Consider the following 17,280-nt stretch of genomic DNA (forward strand, 5'->3'; position numbering starts at 1 on the left):
GGCGGCGGCAGTATATTTAAAATTCTGTATGAAATGAGCAATATTAGCTGACAGCAATGGTTCCCAAAACTTAAATTCAAGTTTAAGTGTGGTATGGCATGCAAATAAAGCTCAAAGTTGAAACAGAGTACTGTGTCTTTTAAAACACTATGCCCACTTATTTAGTGAAGCATGTGAGTATTAAGACACTAATTAACTTGTGGACTGATCCATGTAAACTAGTTGCTTGGTCCATGGTGGCATCAAAGTTTGATATTACCTGACTTAACACTGGGAATTTATCTAGATTGCAATAGAAAAATGTGATTGAAATAAGCTGCCTTGCTTCTGCTCACTGTGAAAAAGCAAATCATTTTGTCTCCTTGTGTGTTTTTTATTGTGTGTGGAGTTTGCTTGCTTGCCTTTATCCCATGTGCTCTTCTGGAAGGTAGGTTGCATATTGTGCTAGTCCACCATTTCCTCCCACTTGAACATAGCTACTGGGAGGTTGCTTTCTGTGGGGTGGAGTATCTCTGTGTGGACCCTAACTAAGGAGTCCCAGAACCAAGCAGCGTCTGTATGATGTCCCTAATTTCTGGGTGATAAGGACAGTGACAGGATTTCAAGGTCCCTCTTGCAGCCCCAAGGGGGAGGAAATTCTCTTTCCGTGTTGTAATGTTTTGTTTGTGGGCCAGGTGGGAAGCTGTGCTGCTTGGGACTCTGAGGCTGGCTCAGGTAATGTACACTAATACCTTTAAAGGCCATTCAAAGCCCGTTTTCCCTCTCAAATAACTTTGGGCACTGTCATTATGGGTTGCTGGGAATGGTAACTCTGTGAGGGAGCAAACGACAGTGCCCAGAATTTTTGTGGAAAATAATGGGCGTGGAACATGCTCAAAAGGCATAGTGTGTCCACAATCATAGTTTCAGGCTAAAGGGACAACGGAAGGATTAGTGTTAGGGAGTGTAATAATACAAAAGTGGGATAAGGCATATGCATGAACATATGAAGGTCAGAAACATGTGTTTTCTATAGGTAACTATTTTTAAAACACAGATTCTGGGGATGAAGTGAAAACAGCGATAGAATAAGATCGTCCTTTTCCCATAAATGTTAACTACTTCTAGAACAGGCACATCCAACTCCCAAGAGAATGCAATCTACTCCCAGTACAAAAAAGCTGGCAGTGATCTACCCATTGTCCTTGCCAATGTTAAGCTTTTTTTGGGGGGGGAGCCAAAGTGGTGGAGCTTTTTTGCTAGAAAAATGATGTGCTTACAATTTCGCGCAGCGATGAAGCAAACAGCTAGCGCCAGGGACGGGTGGCAGGGTCACTAGTAGCCCGTGATTGACCACTAATGTGAGGCGATCGACTTGTTGGACATGCCTTTCTAGAACATCTTGGAAGCTGCTTCTTGCATCTTGGTGGAAAGATGCTAACTTCTACTTATTTATTTACTGTATCTATACATAATGCCACAGAATAACAGTTCCCTGTGAAGTTGCATCAGCAGGTTGGCTCCTAAATATTAAAGAATTAAAAGTAAATTCCTTTTTAAAAGCAGCTAGTTTGGAAGGCTTGGTTTTCAGATAGGTTCATCACTGCAGGCATTCACACAGCAAAAACAATGGTGCCTGTTAAATGAATGTTCTGTTACCCATTATAGATATTCTTTACACAGCTGAAAAAGTGTAGGTGGTAACTAGCATTTCCATGGAAACCGAATGTCTAGCTGGCAGGCTAATTTTTTTTCTTAAAGGAGCAGCAGTCCTTAACTGAGCTGCAGTTGAAATCAATCTTGCTCTTTGGAACATTTCCTCTTACTACTTCTTCCTTGGGAGACATGGAATATATTGTTCATCAGAGAGCCTTGCAAATAAGCTAATAGATGGTGCATATTAAGAGTCTTAAGTTGTGTGAAATGGTGGAACCCACTTCAGACTGAACTGAAGGGGAAGCAACATATATTCACATACAGTGGTGCCTCGCAAGACGAAATTAATTCGTTCCGCGAGTTTTGCCGTCTTGCGATTTTTTTCGTCTTGCGAAGCACGGTGTCGGAAAAGTTTTGGAAAAGCTTCAAAAATCACCAAAGTCTTCAAAAAAGGCTACCACACCGTGTGCTATGAGTGCTCCTCGAAGTCAAGTCGCAACTGTATTAACGGTGTTAAGAAAAAGGAAACAAACTTGCAAGACGTTTCCGTCTTGTGAAGCAAGCCCATAGGGAAAATCGTCTTGCGAAGCAGCTCAAAAAACAAAAAACCCTTTCGTCTTGTGAGTTTTCCGTCTTGCGAGGCATTCGTCTTGCGAGGTACCACTGTATATAGAAACCCCTCAAAATTAAAATATGAAATGTATTTGTATATTTAAAAGCATACTAATGGGAAGCTGGTTCTTGTCAAAGGCCTATTTCAACATGGAAGGAGATGCAAATAATTTTTTCAAGTATTTTATTTTTAAGAGAAATGATCACATAGAAAATAACTAAGCATGGGTTTGTTTGTTTTTTTGGTTTTATAATTGTTCTTGGTAATTTGGATACAGTGTACTCTGTAATATATTAAACTGCTCTGTGGCCGTGATTATTTTTCAAGTACCCATTGGCTGATGTGACCTGATAACCTTGAAATGTTCACCATCACCAACATTTTTAATTATTGGAAGAATGTACGCAGCACCACAGAATGTTGATATATTGCCATTGTTGAGTCAAGTGAAAAGTCATTTGGGCTGTGGTTGAAACATCACAATAGGCTGTAGGGACAGGGCAAGCTATGTAGACAAGATCGAGAGTCTGAAAGCTTTGATAGAAGAGGTTCTGAGATGTAGAAAAGCTAAAGGATAGTGTGGCTAGATGAAGGGGAATGAGTAGGCAGTGTGCCAGAAAAAAATGTGTCTTTTAGTAGGTAGAGAGAGAGAGGGGGGGGGAACCAATGATAGAACACAGCTGTGGAAAGAAATCTTAGATCTTAAGAAGGAAGGCTCAGCTGTGTGCTTGTTGGTCTTAGCAAGCCCTTGGTCACTGCATTGTGCTGCTCTTAAGATAATGCCTAGCTTTATGTATATTTTATTGCTAGCTGCTCTGTTTAACAAAGATTAACAGGATATTATCTAAAAGGAACATATCATATCTTAACAGGAATTTCAGCTTTTGTTTTATTGGCGATAACAACTTCTTTTCCTTCTTTTGCCCTTGTTATTCCCAATAGTAAACGGAGCTCCAAGTAGCCAGCTTTCAACTCCCAAATCAACAAAATCTTCTAGTTCCTCACCAACAAGCCCAGGCAGCTTTCGGGGACTCAAGGTATGTTTTAGAAAGTTTGCCCTATTTCAGCTTAAATACTAATTCTGCTTTGGAATATTGCCTTTGTGGTTGCAAGAAAACACCAGCTACATTAAGCAATGATTTAAAAAAATAATATTCCATTGCAATGTACAATGCATGAAAGCAGTTGTAGAGTAGTTAAAATGTAGGCTGAACCCAATATTGCAATGCGTAAAATAATCTATTATTCTGGTTTAAACTCTATCCACTGGCTTAGAGAGCTGCCCTAAATTGGGCCAAAAAGCAACAGGGGGCAGCAAAGGATCCACCAGCCAGGGTGGAAAGTATGTGGGGGGGGGGGGCTCCAGGCTACCATTGCTAAGAAGCCTGTCCCTCAAAGATCCATGGGATGTAGTATCCAGCAAATCCAAAGCCTCTGGCACCCTGAAACTCCCCATTTCAGGGCTTGCTGCTGCCTACTACCACTAGCAGAATTGAAAATGGAAGTCTACTGCCCATGGAGGTGAAGCTGAGCCATCTGTCATGGTAGAGAAATCTGTCCCATAACAGAGCTCCTTTCCATTACCAATCCGTCAGGGGCCAGGGGTTAGGGCTGCACTCACAGTTGTGTTTAGTAAAGTTTGTCAGTACAGTCAGTAAGCTCCATCTCATCCTTCATTGTCGATTTTGTTTATTTATACACAACATTTTTGCAAGTGTGTACTTGACAGCTTGCAGCATTTAAAAACAAGAACAGTGTAGCACCATAATCGACTAATTCTTAATAAAAAAGGCCATGCAGCAAATCAAACACAGTAAAAACAAAAACCATAGAAAGAGGAGTGCCATTTTGCATGCTAAAGTTGTTTATATTTAGTGCATGTTTTAAAAGACAGTTGGTTATTAAGAGAATTAGGGTAGTTAAAATCCTTTATTTTATCTCTCCAGTATACAGCTGTTTGGGTGTACACTTCAGCTGTGCTTTGTTCACTTGGGTTCTGAGTAATCTTAACTGATATATCTGAATTAGAACATGGCTTGTGACAATGCTTGTGTCTGCATCTGGAATGTGTTCCCAACACCCATGCTTCTGGGAAAATGTCCAACAGGAATATATGGCGTTCAAATAATTAACCCCTAAAATACAACCATTACAAGTATACATACCCCTGAACAGTCAGATACTCTTGATAAAATTTTATTACGTATCTGCTTGAATTTTGTTCTGTTCACGTGTTGTGCATGAGGAGTAAAATTAAACTTTTGTTTTTAAGTGACTTATTTACTTTATCCTTTTCCTTAAGAGATCCCTATAATAACTGAGCTGTGCTTAGGATGAAATAATGTGTAGGCTGGTCTCCTTGAAATACTTGGTTTCTGTGAAAACAAAAAAAATTCCTTCCAGTAGCACCTTAAAGACCAACTAAGTTAGTTCTTGGTATGAGCTTTCGTGTGCATGCACACTTCTTCAGATACACTGAAACAGAAGTTGCCAGATCCTTCTATATAGTGAGAAGGTGGGGAGGGGTATTACTCAGAAGGGTGGTGGGAATGGGTGACTGGCAGATAGCTGAGATGAGCCTGTTGACGACTCTTAACGACTGCAATAGGTCTTACAGGAAAAAGCAAGGGGTGAGAAGGTGAAAAATGGCTTTGTCATGTATAATGAGATAAGAATCCAATGTCTTTGTTCAGACCAGGTCTCTCCATGGTAGAAGGATCTGGCAACTTCTGTTTCAGTGTATCTGAAGAAGTGTGCATGCACATGAAAGCTCATACCAAGAACTAACTTAGTTGGTCTTTAAGGTGCTACTGGAAGGAATTTTTTTTGTTTTGACTATGGCAGACCAACACGGCTACCTATCTGTAATTGGTTTCTGTGCACTGCCTGGATCATTCTGCCATGTCTCTTCATTTACTGATGCTGCAGCTCAAGCATGGCAGAAGATGCACGTCTCCATCTTTAATTTCTGCCTTTCCTTCTGTTGTAACTTAGTACGCATCTTAGCAAAATTGGTAAGGAACGATCAGCTGAAAACCTTGCCTTGTCATCTCTATTCGGATTTATATCCTAATACTTCATTTGAATTGCAATAAAGCTGTGGGGTTTTTTGTGTGTGAGAGCTGTAGATTCTTAAACATGTTGATTTTGTGTCTACCTCCTTTTGCCTGCTACATGGCTTGGATTGCTAGAAGACCCTCGATTCATGTTATGCTGCTTAAAAGGACTGGCTATCTACATCACATTCATGTAGTTTATTTATTCATTTAAGTAATAGATTTGTTGTTCCAGAACACTACTGCTTACCAGAAAAACACCACATCTCCGCAACACATGTCCTTAACCCCCACCCCACCGCCTTAACTGGAAAGCCTACTGACAAGGATAGGAAATCAAGGGCTATAATTTGTGCAGCTTCGTTTTTGCTACTCAGCACAAATGCTGAATTGCTGATCCATTGAAAAACTTGGCAGCCACACCAATATAATTGCATCCAGAAGAATACAGGACAATGTTCTTTTGACTGGTCTGAAAGTGAAAGAAAGACAATTAGAAATTGTATTACTCTTGTTAGTTTTAAATAGATCTTGATTTACGTATGTCGGCAGCAAACAACAAAAAATGCATCCAACAATTCTCGAATATGATAATTCTCTAGTGCTAACCTCCTTTGAAAGATTTCATTAAGCCCAATAGACTCTTTGAGATGAAAGAGAAGAATTTATATCATATTAAGAGTACTTGGCCTTCCTCACGGTTGGCCGAAGAGGCTAATTGAGAGCTGCTTTGGGTACCCTTGCTGTCAGCTCCAGTAACCATGGAGTTGTGAAAGGAAGAAGTAGCACAAATATGTTAGGCTGTGCTGGGAATGCAGACTGCGGAGTTCTTGACCAAGCTAGGGGCAGGGGCAAAAGAGCAATTGACTTAAGCCAGCTGATTGGCTGAGCCCTGCTCTTCCTCACCAGCTTCTTGAGAGGAGAAACTGTGTACAACCCTCTTCCTGCTGGCCAGCATTCAGGACAGTCTCCTTGCAACTCTATCTTGAGTTGACTTGTAGCTGGGGCTGTCCTCCATCTATGCAGGTATCTCTAGGTGCTTGTCATTAATTCAACCTGCAAGTCATGACCAACACCAATCAGCCAAACTGCAGCATAAAACAGACTGCATGGAGTTGGCAAAAAAGAGGGGGCCACAAGGCCAATCAGAGAATACTGCCAAAATAATTCTACTCAGCCCTCCAAATCATAAGGCATGTAGGATGCCATGCTGAAAAGGACTGCTCATGAGGAGGGGGCAGCAGTGCCTTTTTAGTGGCACCGCTTCCTTGCTGCATTGTGTCCCATGTGCCAAGATGCTGCCATATTCCCCCACCACGTGATCTTTACTCTAGAATCACATGGGACTGCAAATATACTCCCTGCTTGATATGGTGGAGCAGCTTTCGTATAGTGCCAAACCATAGCTTAGCGTTAAATGCAAATGTTAATTAGGCAATTCTAGTCGATTCTAGTGACTTGGAAAGGACACAACAACGTAGTACATTATCTAAAGATTACCATTGTTATTCTGTGTCCTGTGACAATTGACTGAAATTGAAAAGTCTAAAATAGTTTAGGTTTTAATCCTAACCCCACATACCTGGTCATAAACCTCATTGAATTCAGTAGAATTTAGTGCTATGTAGACATGGTTTAGACTGTGCTGTTAGCTGTTTGTTATCTGAAAGATCATTTTCATCCACCCTAGTTTTAAATTTCATAGCCATGATACTAATTTTTATGAAGTGTTCTTTGCTTTTAAGGAAACAAAATCTGTGCTTTTAAACAAAACAACTGAACTGAGCAGAAAATAACTAATAAGTCAATGCAATAAATAGTAATCTATTTTGTCTGCCTTGTTTCTGGTTCTATTACAAAAATACCTTCTGAAAGAACTATGTTGTATTATTTTGGTGCAGGAGCCATCCAGGGCATCATCATCAACAAAAAATGTACAGATGTTGTTGCAGCCATCTTGTATATTTGTCTGACAGACAGTGTTATTTTTGTCTTTCTCAAACTTAACTCGCTGTCAGTGATCTAGTTTGTGTTGCTTTTTGCTGTCTTGATAATGTAGCTTCTGTTGACTGCTTTGGGCACATATTGGTGTCCTGGGAAATCTTACAATAAAACCTGATCTGCCAGTTGAATTATTGTCATTATTGCTGGTGAAATGATTTAAAATATTTTGCTGCATAACCAGGCACTGAAAATGCTGACCTTGCATTCCCTTGTGCTGTCCAATATCATTTTGACAGATCTTGAGCTCAGGCTAGAGAAGTATTTTAAGCACCCTGTGACAAGTGATGAAAGTTTGTGTGATAATCTTTTAAATGAGAGTACAGTGAAGACTGAAAAGGGCAAAGACATTATCTGAAAGTGAAACAAGAAAACCAGGAGGGAGACAAAGAAATTGGAGAGAATTTAAAGAGGGGAAACCATTTTTCGGAAGTGCTAGCTAAAAGAATTTCAGAACGCATACTCTTCAAGGAGTAATCTTGAGACTTCCAAATTCTGCAAAAGCAGCCCATGTAAATATCATTTGCCTGTCTGGCCTTCCTTGTGGTGCCAGATAGGTAGAAATGTTTGTGTAAGCTGCTTCAGCTATGCTACCTAATTTGAAACTTTCAGATTGTTCCTGAAAAATTGACCTGTGTTGCAAAACACACGCAGCTGTAATAAAGCCTTAGTTGGCACTTTGGGGAACTATTAATTGAAAGTGAAAATTATGCTTGAAAATTATGTATTTCTTAATTCAATTTGTATTCCTCCCTTCACCCAAATATCACAGGGTGGTTCAAAACACGAAAATAAAAAATGAAAACACAAAATGCAGAATACAACAAAAGCAGAAGCAAAACAAACCAATAATCCCCTTCCCACAGTCACATGTTAAAGGCCAAAAGCCTGGTTGAAGAGAAACCTTTTCGTGTGGTGCCTAAAGATATGTAATGAAGGTACCAGGCAAGCCTCCTTGGGGAGAGGATTCCACAAATGGGGAGCCACTGCAGAAAAGGCCCATTCACTTGTTGCCATCTTCTGGAACTCTCCTGGGGGAGACACCTGAAGAAGGGTCTGGCTTGGTTTATATGGGGACAGGCGGTCCTTGTGGTATCGGGGTTGAGGGTTGTTTAAGGCTTTATAGGTCAAAAAGAGCACTTTGAATTGAATTAGCAGCCCGTGCAGTTGAGCCAGAATCGGTGTAATATGCTCATGTCGTCTGAGCTTGGGCTCGTGGTTTGTTTCCCCAAAACAAAGCAAGCTTTGTTCTTGATTCACAGTATTTTGTCTGCCTATGGTTGCAAACTGGGTCAGTGACTGAGATCCATGAATATGTTCCCTGAACTGTCTAAAGATGGTTTGTTCTTGTTTTCAGCTCTTCTTTTGTATTCTCTGGATAGGCAGGTGACATTCTGGTTAGAAATTAAAAGGAAGACAATCTCTTGGGAAGCATTCAGTTCCCTCATGTGCATCCCTTTACACTCTGTTGTTGCTAAATGGATCATAAGAAGTAATCAATTAGAAGTGAGAAGGAATCAACTACTTTCAGGTGCTTTTAGAGAGAACACATATCTAGTTACAGTGTATTAGAGACTTGGCACAAAGCAAATACTGTTGGTGTTGTATAGTGCAGGGAAAGTGGAGTTTGTGTAGTCTGGTTTGAATGCAACATGTCATCAAAAAACCCCAACCAGCTACTTTACAGAGGCTGTATGTTTTGGCCATTGGAAATATTAGTAAAATTGTGTTTGGCTTTTAACAGATGATTGTGTAATATTAATTTATAGCACAGAAGGCTGTTGGATGTTTTTGTTCCTAATGTGATTATTCAGAAGCATATTGAACTGCTGAAGTATAAACTCTCACATTTTTTCACAGATTCCACCACATTGTGGGTCAACTTGCAATGTGAATGGTGTGCCTGAACTATCTCCTTGCCTGAGTCCTGAAAGTAAGAATGTGTATTTTCAAGTTCTTTTCTGTTAAATGTCTGTATTGGAGATATTTCAGTCTAGAAAAATAAATCACGGTTTATTATTGTCTATTTTGGTAATATGCTTGTTCACACTACTGTATTGGTATTACTTTGCACTTTTCTATTAGGCCAAAGATGATTCATAGAGTTGAGACTATTCATTCATTCATTTGACTCATAAGAACTTTTTGCTCTAAGGTGTCTTGACATTGACCACCCCTTTGCATGCCAGTAGCATTCAAAAGAAATATAGCAGACTTTGAGATAGGATTGGGTTTATATTTAATATATGTCACCAGGTACTGAATGGTTTACTGATAGTGCTGGGTCAAAATCTGCCTTCTCTTGCTCAGAAGTTATCTACCCGTCTGAAATGGGCCTCCATTTTTCTGCAGCATTCTCAGGCCACTTAAGAATTTATGTAGAATGTTGGTCGTTACAGAATTTTGAGCTTACCTTAGGATTGTGAGGCATCCAAGGCATGCCTTTTCTTTCCAGTAAACATTGCTCTAGCACTATGCAACCTCCCCCTGTCTACACTTCCTGATCTTAAAAAACCCAAAATATTGAAATAGTTACTTCATAATGTCTTCCCCTAGTCTTCAGTTGAAACATGGGCACCTAGGAAGTCTGCAGAAGCCAGACAACTGATGAGATGACAGACCCTCCAAGTGTCCCTATTTTCCAGGGACGTCCTTGATTTAGAAAAGCTTTATTAGTTTCTGATTCGATCCCAGAATGTCCTGCTTTTCCTTAGGATGTCCCTATTTTCACTGGAGAAATGTTGGAGAGTATGGAGTTATTCGACTCCCGAGCTGTCTGAAATCCTGTATAGGGAAGCTTTCTTAATGTTTAATGTTTTATTATGCTTTTATATATGTTGGAAGCTGCCCAGAATGGCTGGAGCAACCCAATAGGATGTGTGGGGTATAAATATCATTAACATTATGGAATGGGATGTCCCTATTTTCATCAGATAAATGTTGGATGGCATGACATGATTTGTAGAATAAATAAAAGAAAGGACACCCACAAGACTTCTTGGCCACCACAGAAGAAAGATAAGCATGACCAAATACCCTGAACCTCATCCATGAGAATTTCACTTAATATGTTCTATTTCCATGTGAATTTTGTTTTTCTGAATTGAAACCATTTTCTCATTAATTGTGAGAGAGATATTTTTAACACCACTAATTATTAACTATACAGGGGAGAACTGTTCCAAATTGCTCTGGCAAAAGAGTTGCATCACACAGGGCAATTTATCAGTTAAAAATTAAATGGAGACGTGCTGGCCATTTTGAAAGGGAAAATTTAAGTTATCTTAACCTCACCAAACATCTCGTGGTATTCTGAGTTTTTGTTTTAATGTTTATATTGTACTTGATTTGCAATGGACACACAAAATGTTAGCCTTCATTTACATAAAAACCAATTTAGAATATTTCACTTTTGGTAAGCACACCTTGAGATAAAGGTACATATTTGTAAAATTTAGGCAGCATTTACCGGTATTATGTGTTAATGCTAAATTGTATCCTAGATTGAGAATGTGGAGAATGATAGATACACATCCTATCTCTGCTGAGTAATTTGCCTGTGACAGAAATAGTCATGAACGAATTCTCACCTAGATTAGGGTGATGCAGGTGACTGGAAGTAATAATGCAATATTTCATGTATATTATAAAATTATTTTATTGTTCAGTCTCACCAGAACCCTGTGATACTTGTGCCACTTAATAGCTCTGCAACAGAAGCTGAAACAATGCAGTTTGTTGAACAACAGAACTAAATGAAATGGTAGCTGGGTGTTGATCCTTACGTGGAAATGTTGTTGCCTTTTGGAATATGATTAAAAAAAAATCTTACATGAAAAATATGTTCGGATGCTTACCCTCTGATTTGCACAGCAAGGTCATCTAGCTTGGATTAAGCCTTGCCAGCTATTTCTTTTTGCTTTAGATGCAAATGTGAAGCGACAGATACTTAAAATAACTGTTTTAAAAAACAATTTTGCAGCTTAAGATATAGCCCTACTGTAGGGTTGAGGTCAGTAAGGGACAAATTGCTCACATCCATATTTAGCTTACTTTTTGCCCTTTACATCTTGCAGGTTTGAATGGAAACAAATGCTCAGGGACATCAACTATTCTTGAGAAATACAAAGTGGGAAAGGTGATTGGAGATGGCAATTTTGCTGTGGTAAAGGAGTGCATAGAACGGTGAGCAAGAAAATTGCCAAGCTATTCATTTTTTACTTAGCTGCAGCTTTCCCCTCCACTGTGCATTGAGCATATATTAGAAAATTGTTGTATTTCACAGACAGCCAGGTGTCTTTTGGTAAATCATTTGTTGTAAAATGCATGAGTTCGTGTAGGTATCTGTTCCATATGTTTGACACCTCTGCCTGATGTCCACTTCATCAGCTATTACACTGGGTCAAAAGGATAACTAATAACTATAAGTAAGCAAACCTATAGAAGTGTTGGATATCAAATTAAACAAACATGAAAGTCTTGGGAAATACCTATTTTTAAAATTGCTCCTCAAGTTTTTGTCAAGCATAAGAAAAAGCCGAGCCAATGAAAAAGGAAATGCATTCATTATCCATGCATTCATCTAAATGTAGACCAGAGGCGGCTGATCAAGGTTTTTTTTTTTTTTATTATTATTTTTTATTGTTAAAATAATACACATATATTACAAATATACAAGCATACAAACATATATTTCATACAGTCCTTAAAAGTGTTCAAACATACCTACACTCATTCCCACAGATAATTCCTTTTCCCATCACCATCCCTCACCCCACCTTTGTGTTAGACTTCCAATCTACTCAATTGCAATTTCTTCCCACTTCTATTACTTTCTTTCACACACCTTTAACCTAATTTCATACTTATTTTTCTATTATACATTGTTATCAATCTTATTTAGTATTTCAGTATTTGAAACGGAACTTGTTTATTCTAATAGGAGTTCTGATTTTTCAATATGGTTTTGCAAGTATCTTTTAAACACCTTCCAATCCCTGTCTATCTTCTCTTTTGAGATCTTTCCAATTTCTCCCATTGTTTTGGATATATTGTAGTACTCCAATAATTTGGATCAAGTTTTTCTTTGATGCCCATTTCCATTATTCCTGAGGCATGGGCTGATGGCAATTGGAGGCCAGCAACATTGAGAAGGCCACAAGTTAGCCACTCCTGCTCTAGATCACATTTCCATACGCACATTCTAGTGGAAATCTATATGGAAATATAGATGCTAACTTTAAATAGTTCACTGAACAAAAGTGAAGCATCCAGCCCCCCCCCCCCCCTCTGCAGCCACATGTACGTAACTCTCAAAACCTCTCTTTTGAGAACCGGAGAGGCCCTTGAACAAGATGGAGGGGGGAGATTTGGGAACATGGTGGTGAGGCGATGGGAGACTTCCCTTCCATGAAGTTCCTTAAGTAAGCAATCTTAGGAGACCAAGCCAGAGGAGACAGGTGTCTGAAAAGGGAGATTTAGCAAAGCGGGCATGTGAAGGAGGAATGGATCTAGCAGATGGTTTAGGGATGGAAATATGGAGGAAGATGAGGCAGGGCCAGCTGTGATGGGAGTAGGAAAAGAGGAAGCAAGGGAAGTTTAAAAGTTCAAATGGGGGAAGCAGAGGCCAAGGAAATAAGCCCACGTAATCTGGAAATAAGGAAAATAAATTTAGACCAGCAATTCAGTCAGTCCTTATGGCCCTGCACACATTTTAATGTAAATGTATTAAGTACTTATTTATGTATTTATTGGAAATTCTCAGGAGGCTATTTTGAGTTCACCCTTAAATATTTTTCATAGTTCCTTTCCCCTGTCAAAAAAACCCCAAAACAAAACAAAACACCAGCATTCCAAGCTAATATAGTCAAATCCCTTACGACTTCTTCACTTACAAAAATATTAAGGAACTTTTTCTCAAAATCCTTCATTCAATACAGTGTGCTTATGTAAACCTTGCTCTCTCGCCCTGACCTAGCCACTGTGATCCACGCGACGGTCACCTCCAGACTGGATTATTGTAACTCGCTCTACGTGGGGCTGCCCTTGAGACTGACCCAGAAACTCCAGCGGGTGCAGAATGCCGCAGCGAGACTCCTTACGGGGTCTTCGCTGCGAGATCACATTCATCCGGTGCTATACCAGCTGCACTGGCTCCCGGTGGAGTACAGGATCAGGTTTAAGGTGCTGGTTTTAACCTTTAAAGCCCTATACGGCCTAGGACCCTCGTACCTACGGGACCGCCTCTCCTGGTATGCCCCACAGAGGAACTTACGGTCTTCAAATAAAAACATCTTGAAGGTCCCAGGCCACAGAGAGGTTAGGCTGGCCTCAACTAGAGCCAGAGCTTTTTCGGTTGCGGCTCCAACCTGGTGGAACGCTCTGTCGCAAGAGACAAGGGCCCTGCAGGACTTGACATCTTTCCGGAGGGCCTGCAAGACAGAGCTGTTCCACCAGGCCTTTGGTCAGGGCGCAGCCTGACTCCCTCCTTTGGCAATCTCTACAAAGCTTTAGTCTATGGTTGCCATCAATTTGTATTTTAATTAATTTTTAGAATGTATTTATAATGTTGTACTGTTTTAGTGTTGTTAGCCGCCCTGAGCCCGGCTTCGGCTGGGGAGGGCGGGATATAAATAAAATTTATTATTATTATTATTATTATTATGTTTCCCAAGCCAGCTTTAAAAAGCAAATGCCCCTGGAGCTTTTACAATATTTCTCTTGCTTTCTGCAGATCCAAAAACCCTTCAGGCAGGACGATAAATCTAAGCGGTATACAGCCTGAAAAACTTACATACTAATGGAAACGGAAACTTTCCCTGCCAGAAATCGGGAAAGTAATTGGGTGATAATTACAAACAGTGAAAAGACAGAATACTAAGTTTTTATCAGGTCTAGAACCTATCAAGGCAGAAGGCTTGGACATGGAACCTAGAGACTTCCAAGGAGGAGGGTTTCTGTTTTTGTTGGGTACCATATAATGCACAGGCAATGCACCTGAAATGGCACAATTTGTATTGTTGCCTCTTTGAGGAGAGCCCTTGTATAAAAAGAGGAGCTCACACCAAATGGAAAAGTATTCATGGATGATAGTAATATATATAATCAAGTTACTATTCACGCACCCAGTGTTAGGAGTTGCAGTGAACTCTGTCTAGTTACTCTACAAGTACGGGAGACTCCCCACTTCAGACAGTCACCCCCCCCCCCAAGTCATAGAAGGCAACAGTGGCTAGCGTACTGTTCTTCAGTCATGTGAATGGGCCCTACTTTTCAGTGGAATGTTGCTTTTATAGGCTACTACAATTCAAATCATCATTAGACTAACTTCTTCATAATTGTCCAAGTATTCAATAATAACTGGCTATGTTACTGAAAAATCCTCCAGTTTAAAAGTAAAGGGCAGCTTTAAAAGTATAGGTTTATTCTGGAGGTGGCTTTCATAAGTGGGAGAACTCTTCTAATGTTGCAAGAGCTTCTCATGTGAAAAGAGAACTTTAGCACAAAGCTTCCATGAGCACAAAGTGTTGTGCAATCTCTTCGGCAAGGCCTTGTACAACGTCTCAAGCTATGCTAATACTACCGTATTTTTCACCCCATAGGACACACTTTTCCCCCATAGGACACACTTTTTCCAAAAATGAAGGGGAAATGTGTGTGTGTCCTATGGGGCGAATGCGGCATTCGCTGAAGCCTAGAGAGCGAGAGGGGTCGGTGCGCACCGACCCCTCTCGCTCTCCAGACTTCACGCGGCTCTCCGCAAGGCGCCGGAGCCCAGCGCTGGGCTCCCGCAGCTTGTGGAGAGTTGCCTGCATGCGGAAGGCTTCGCGTGGCTCTCCGCAATGCGGAAGAGCCGCATGCGGAAGGCTTCGCGTGGCTCTCCGCAGACTTCGCGTGGCTCTCCGCAAGGCGCGGGAGCCCAGCGCCGGGCTCCCACGGCTTGCGGAGAGATGCCTGTTCTGGGGGCTGGGGTCGGGGGAAGCTCGGGCTTCCCCCGCCCCAGCCCCACACCTGGGGGGAAAATAAATTTTTTCCCTTTATTTCCCCCCCAAAAAACTAGGTGCGCCTTATGGGATGGTGCGTCCTATAGGGCGAAAAATACGGTAGCTTACACAAAGTCTTCCTCTAGTTCAGCAGTTCACAGAACACTGCCACTACCATAATTTACCTCGTGTGATGCTGGAGCCAATGGGCTATGTCCTATCCCATTGGCTCTAGCATCCCTACTCCCAAATCTACACTTCAGGTAAGACCAATCATTCTACTTATTCTGTTTGCACACTTCTGGATGCAGCCCACTGTAATACTGCTCAGTCAGATACTGCAACCTCCCTTTTGTCCTCATCTGTATCCAGTTGTAACTATGACAACTTAGCAGACGCAGCTATGCTTTCACACCAGGGATGCTTTGCTGCACTGTATTATTCCATAACAACCATCCTTACTAAATGCGATTCCAGTGCTATATGCTTGTACAGCATGAAACTGATTATACCTGAAGCAAAATATCTTCACCATTATTACTGCTGTAGCTGCTCATACTAACTGGACGCTATTGACAGTATTTATTTATTTTTAAATCCTGCTGCTGTCAAGAAGTCTTATACAGTAGGAAGGAATGGGGTGTGTGCTACAGCTGGACTGTATGAGCCATTTCACACATTACGTGGGTGTAGACCAGTGTAATCTTCTGTACTCCTGGCAAAGAGTTGCCGCAAAACCTTGCTTTTCAATGAATGTGCAAGTTCTCTCATGTGCTAATTACTTTATTAAGTGTGCCCTTTAAAACAAAAGAAAAAAATCCTCAACGGAAACCTTTAAAAATGCAGTGTGTGGTGAATTGCATTCTCAGTGAGTTTGTAGTAGAAGTAATTACCAACCATAGAGTCATTTTCATTTGAGCATGCCTGCAAATGGGGTTTCATGTTGATGAGATAATACTACATATACCAAGAACCATAATGGCCACGTCTTTCATTCTGTCTGATCTTCTTAACGGTCACTTTTGCAACCATTTTGAAAGCCATATACCATAAAATATTTTTAATATTATTCTTTTGCTAAAGTCTTATAATACTAGATTTAAAATGCTTTCACCTCTTAAGCCTGCAGCACTTAAACATAAGTGGAAATAACTATCCATTGTAGTTTTCAGGACATGATATTTAGAACGGAGGCAGCAGACTTCTTAAAACAAAATTTCGCAGAAATCGGTAGAATGGCCACAGAATATTTCTCGTATAGGTTGTCTTCAAATAATTTTTGTGGTCCAATAAATTTTATACTACAGAATAGCTGATCTAATTTTGTTCAATAAAAAAAAAGTTAAAATGAACCTTTCTACCCCTGAGACTTTGAAATACCAATCCTGTAAAAATTGCCACATGACTGCCAGTTAAAAAGAGCTGAATGAAAGGTACAGAACATCTAACATTAAATCAGGGACAAAATGCGACACATTAGGTCACACTTGAGAAAATCATAGTAGAAAGCCTGCATTTGGTAGTCAAGGCAACAGCAGACATGACTTGCTGAGAAACAAAATAAAAGCAGATATACCTTCTTTCTGTCATCTGTTCACATTGATGAAAGCAATTTTATCATCACTGTACATTCAGACAAAAACCCCACATGTTGAATAAATCCTTGCATTTCTGCCTGATATTCCTCTTTTGTTTCGCTCTTTGTAGGTCTACTGGGAAGGAGTATGCACTGAAGATTATAGACAAAGGAAAATGTTGTGGAAAGGTATGAGAGAATATAGAGCTATAGCATTATAAGGTGGGGAGGTGCTTCCATAGTAATCTTACCTGATTTCAAGTAAAGGCAGAATTATAGAGTTTTAAACTCACAGATAGTTAATTTGTCAAATTTGGCTTCGCTTACAAAAAGTATTTAAATTTACAATTCATCTGGGCAAATCCCGCCAACCATGTATGTATATTAATTTTGTAGAGCTGCATGGATATTCACAAA

The 17,280-nt window shown here is 40.2% G+C and overlaps 1 protein-coding gene across 6 annotated transcripts in view; it reads left to right on the plus strand.

Annotated features, from left to right (window-relative positions):
- Positions 1 to 17,280, plus strand: part of DCLK2 (doublecortin like kinase 2) — a 76,525-nt gene that overhangs the window by 37,905 nt on the left and 21,340 nt on the right. For all 6 annotated transcript variants that reach the window (XR_013394195.1, XR_013394194.1, XR_013394196.1 and 3 more), the window contains 4 exons: positions 3,191 to 3,285; positions 9,166 to 9,238; positions 11,382 to 11,490; positions 16,995 to 17,052. Coding sequence is in view for 3 of the 6 variants with exons in the window: in XM_028742873.2 (XP_028598706.2) it covers positions 3,191 to 3,285; positions 9,166 to 9,238; positions 11,382 to 11,490; positions 16,995 to 17,052 (335 nt within the window). In the remaining 3 variants the exon portion in view is untranslated. The remainder of the gene's footprint in view (positions 1 to 3,190; positions 3,286 to 9,165; positions 9,239 to 11,381; positions 11,491 to 16,994; positions 17,053 to 17,280) is intronic.

The sequence above is a fragment of the Podarcis muralis genome, chromosome 9 (genome assembly GCF_964188315.1).
Source record: "Podarcis muralis chromosome 9, rPodMur119.hap1.1, whole genome shotgun sequence".
Lineage (NCBI taxonomy): Eukaryota > Metazoa > Chordata > Lepidosauria > Squamata > Lacertidae > Podarcis > Podarcis muralis.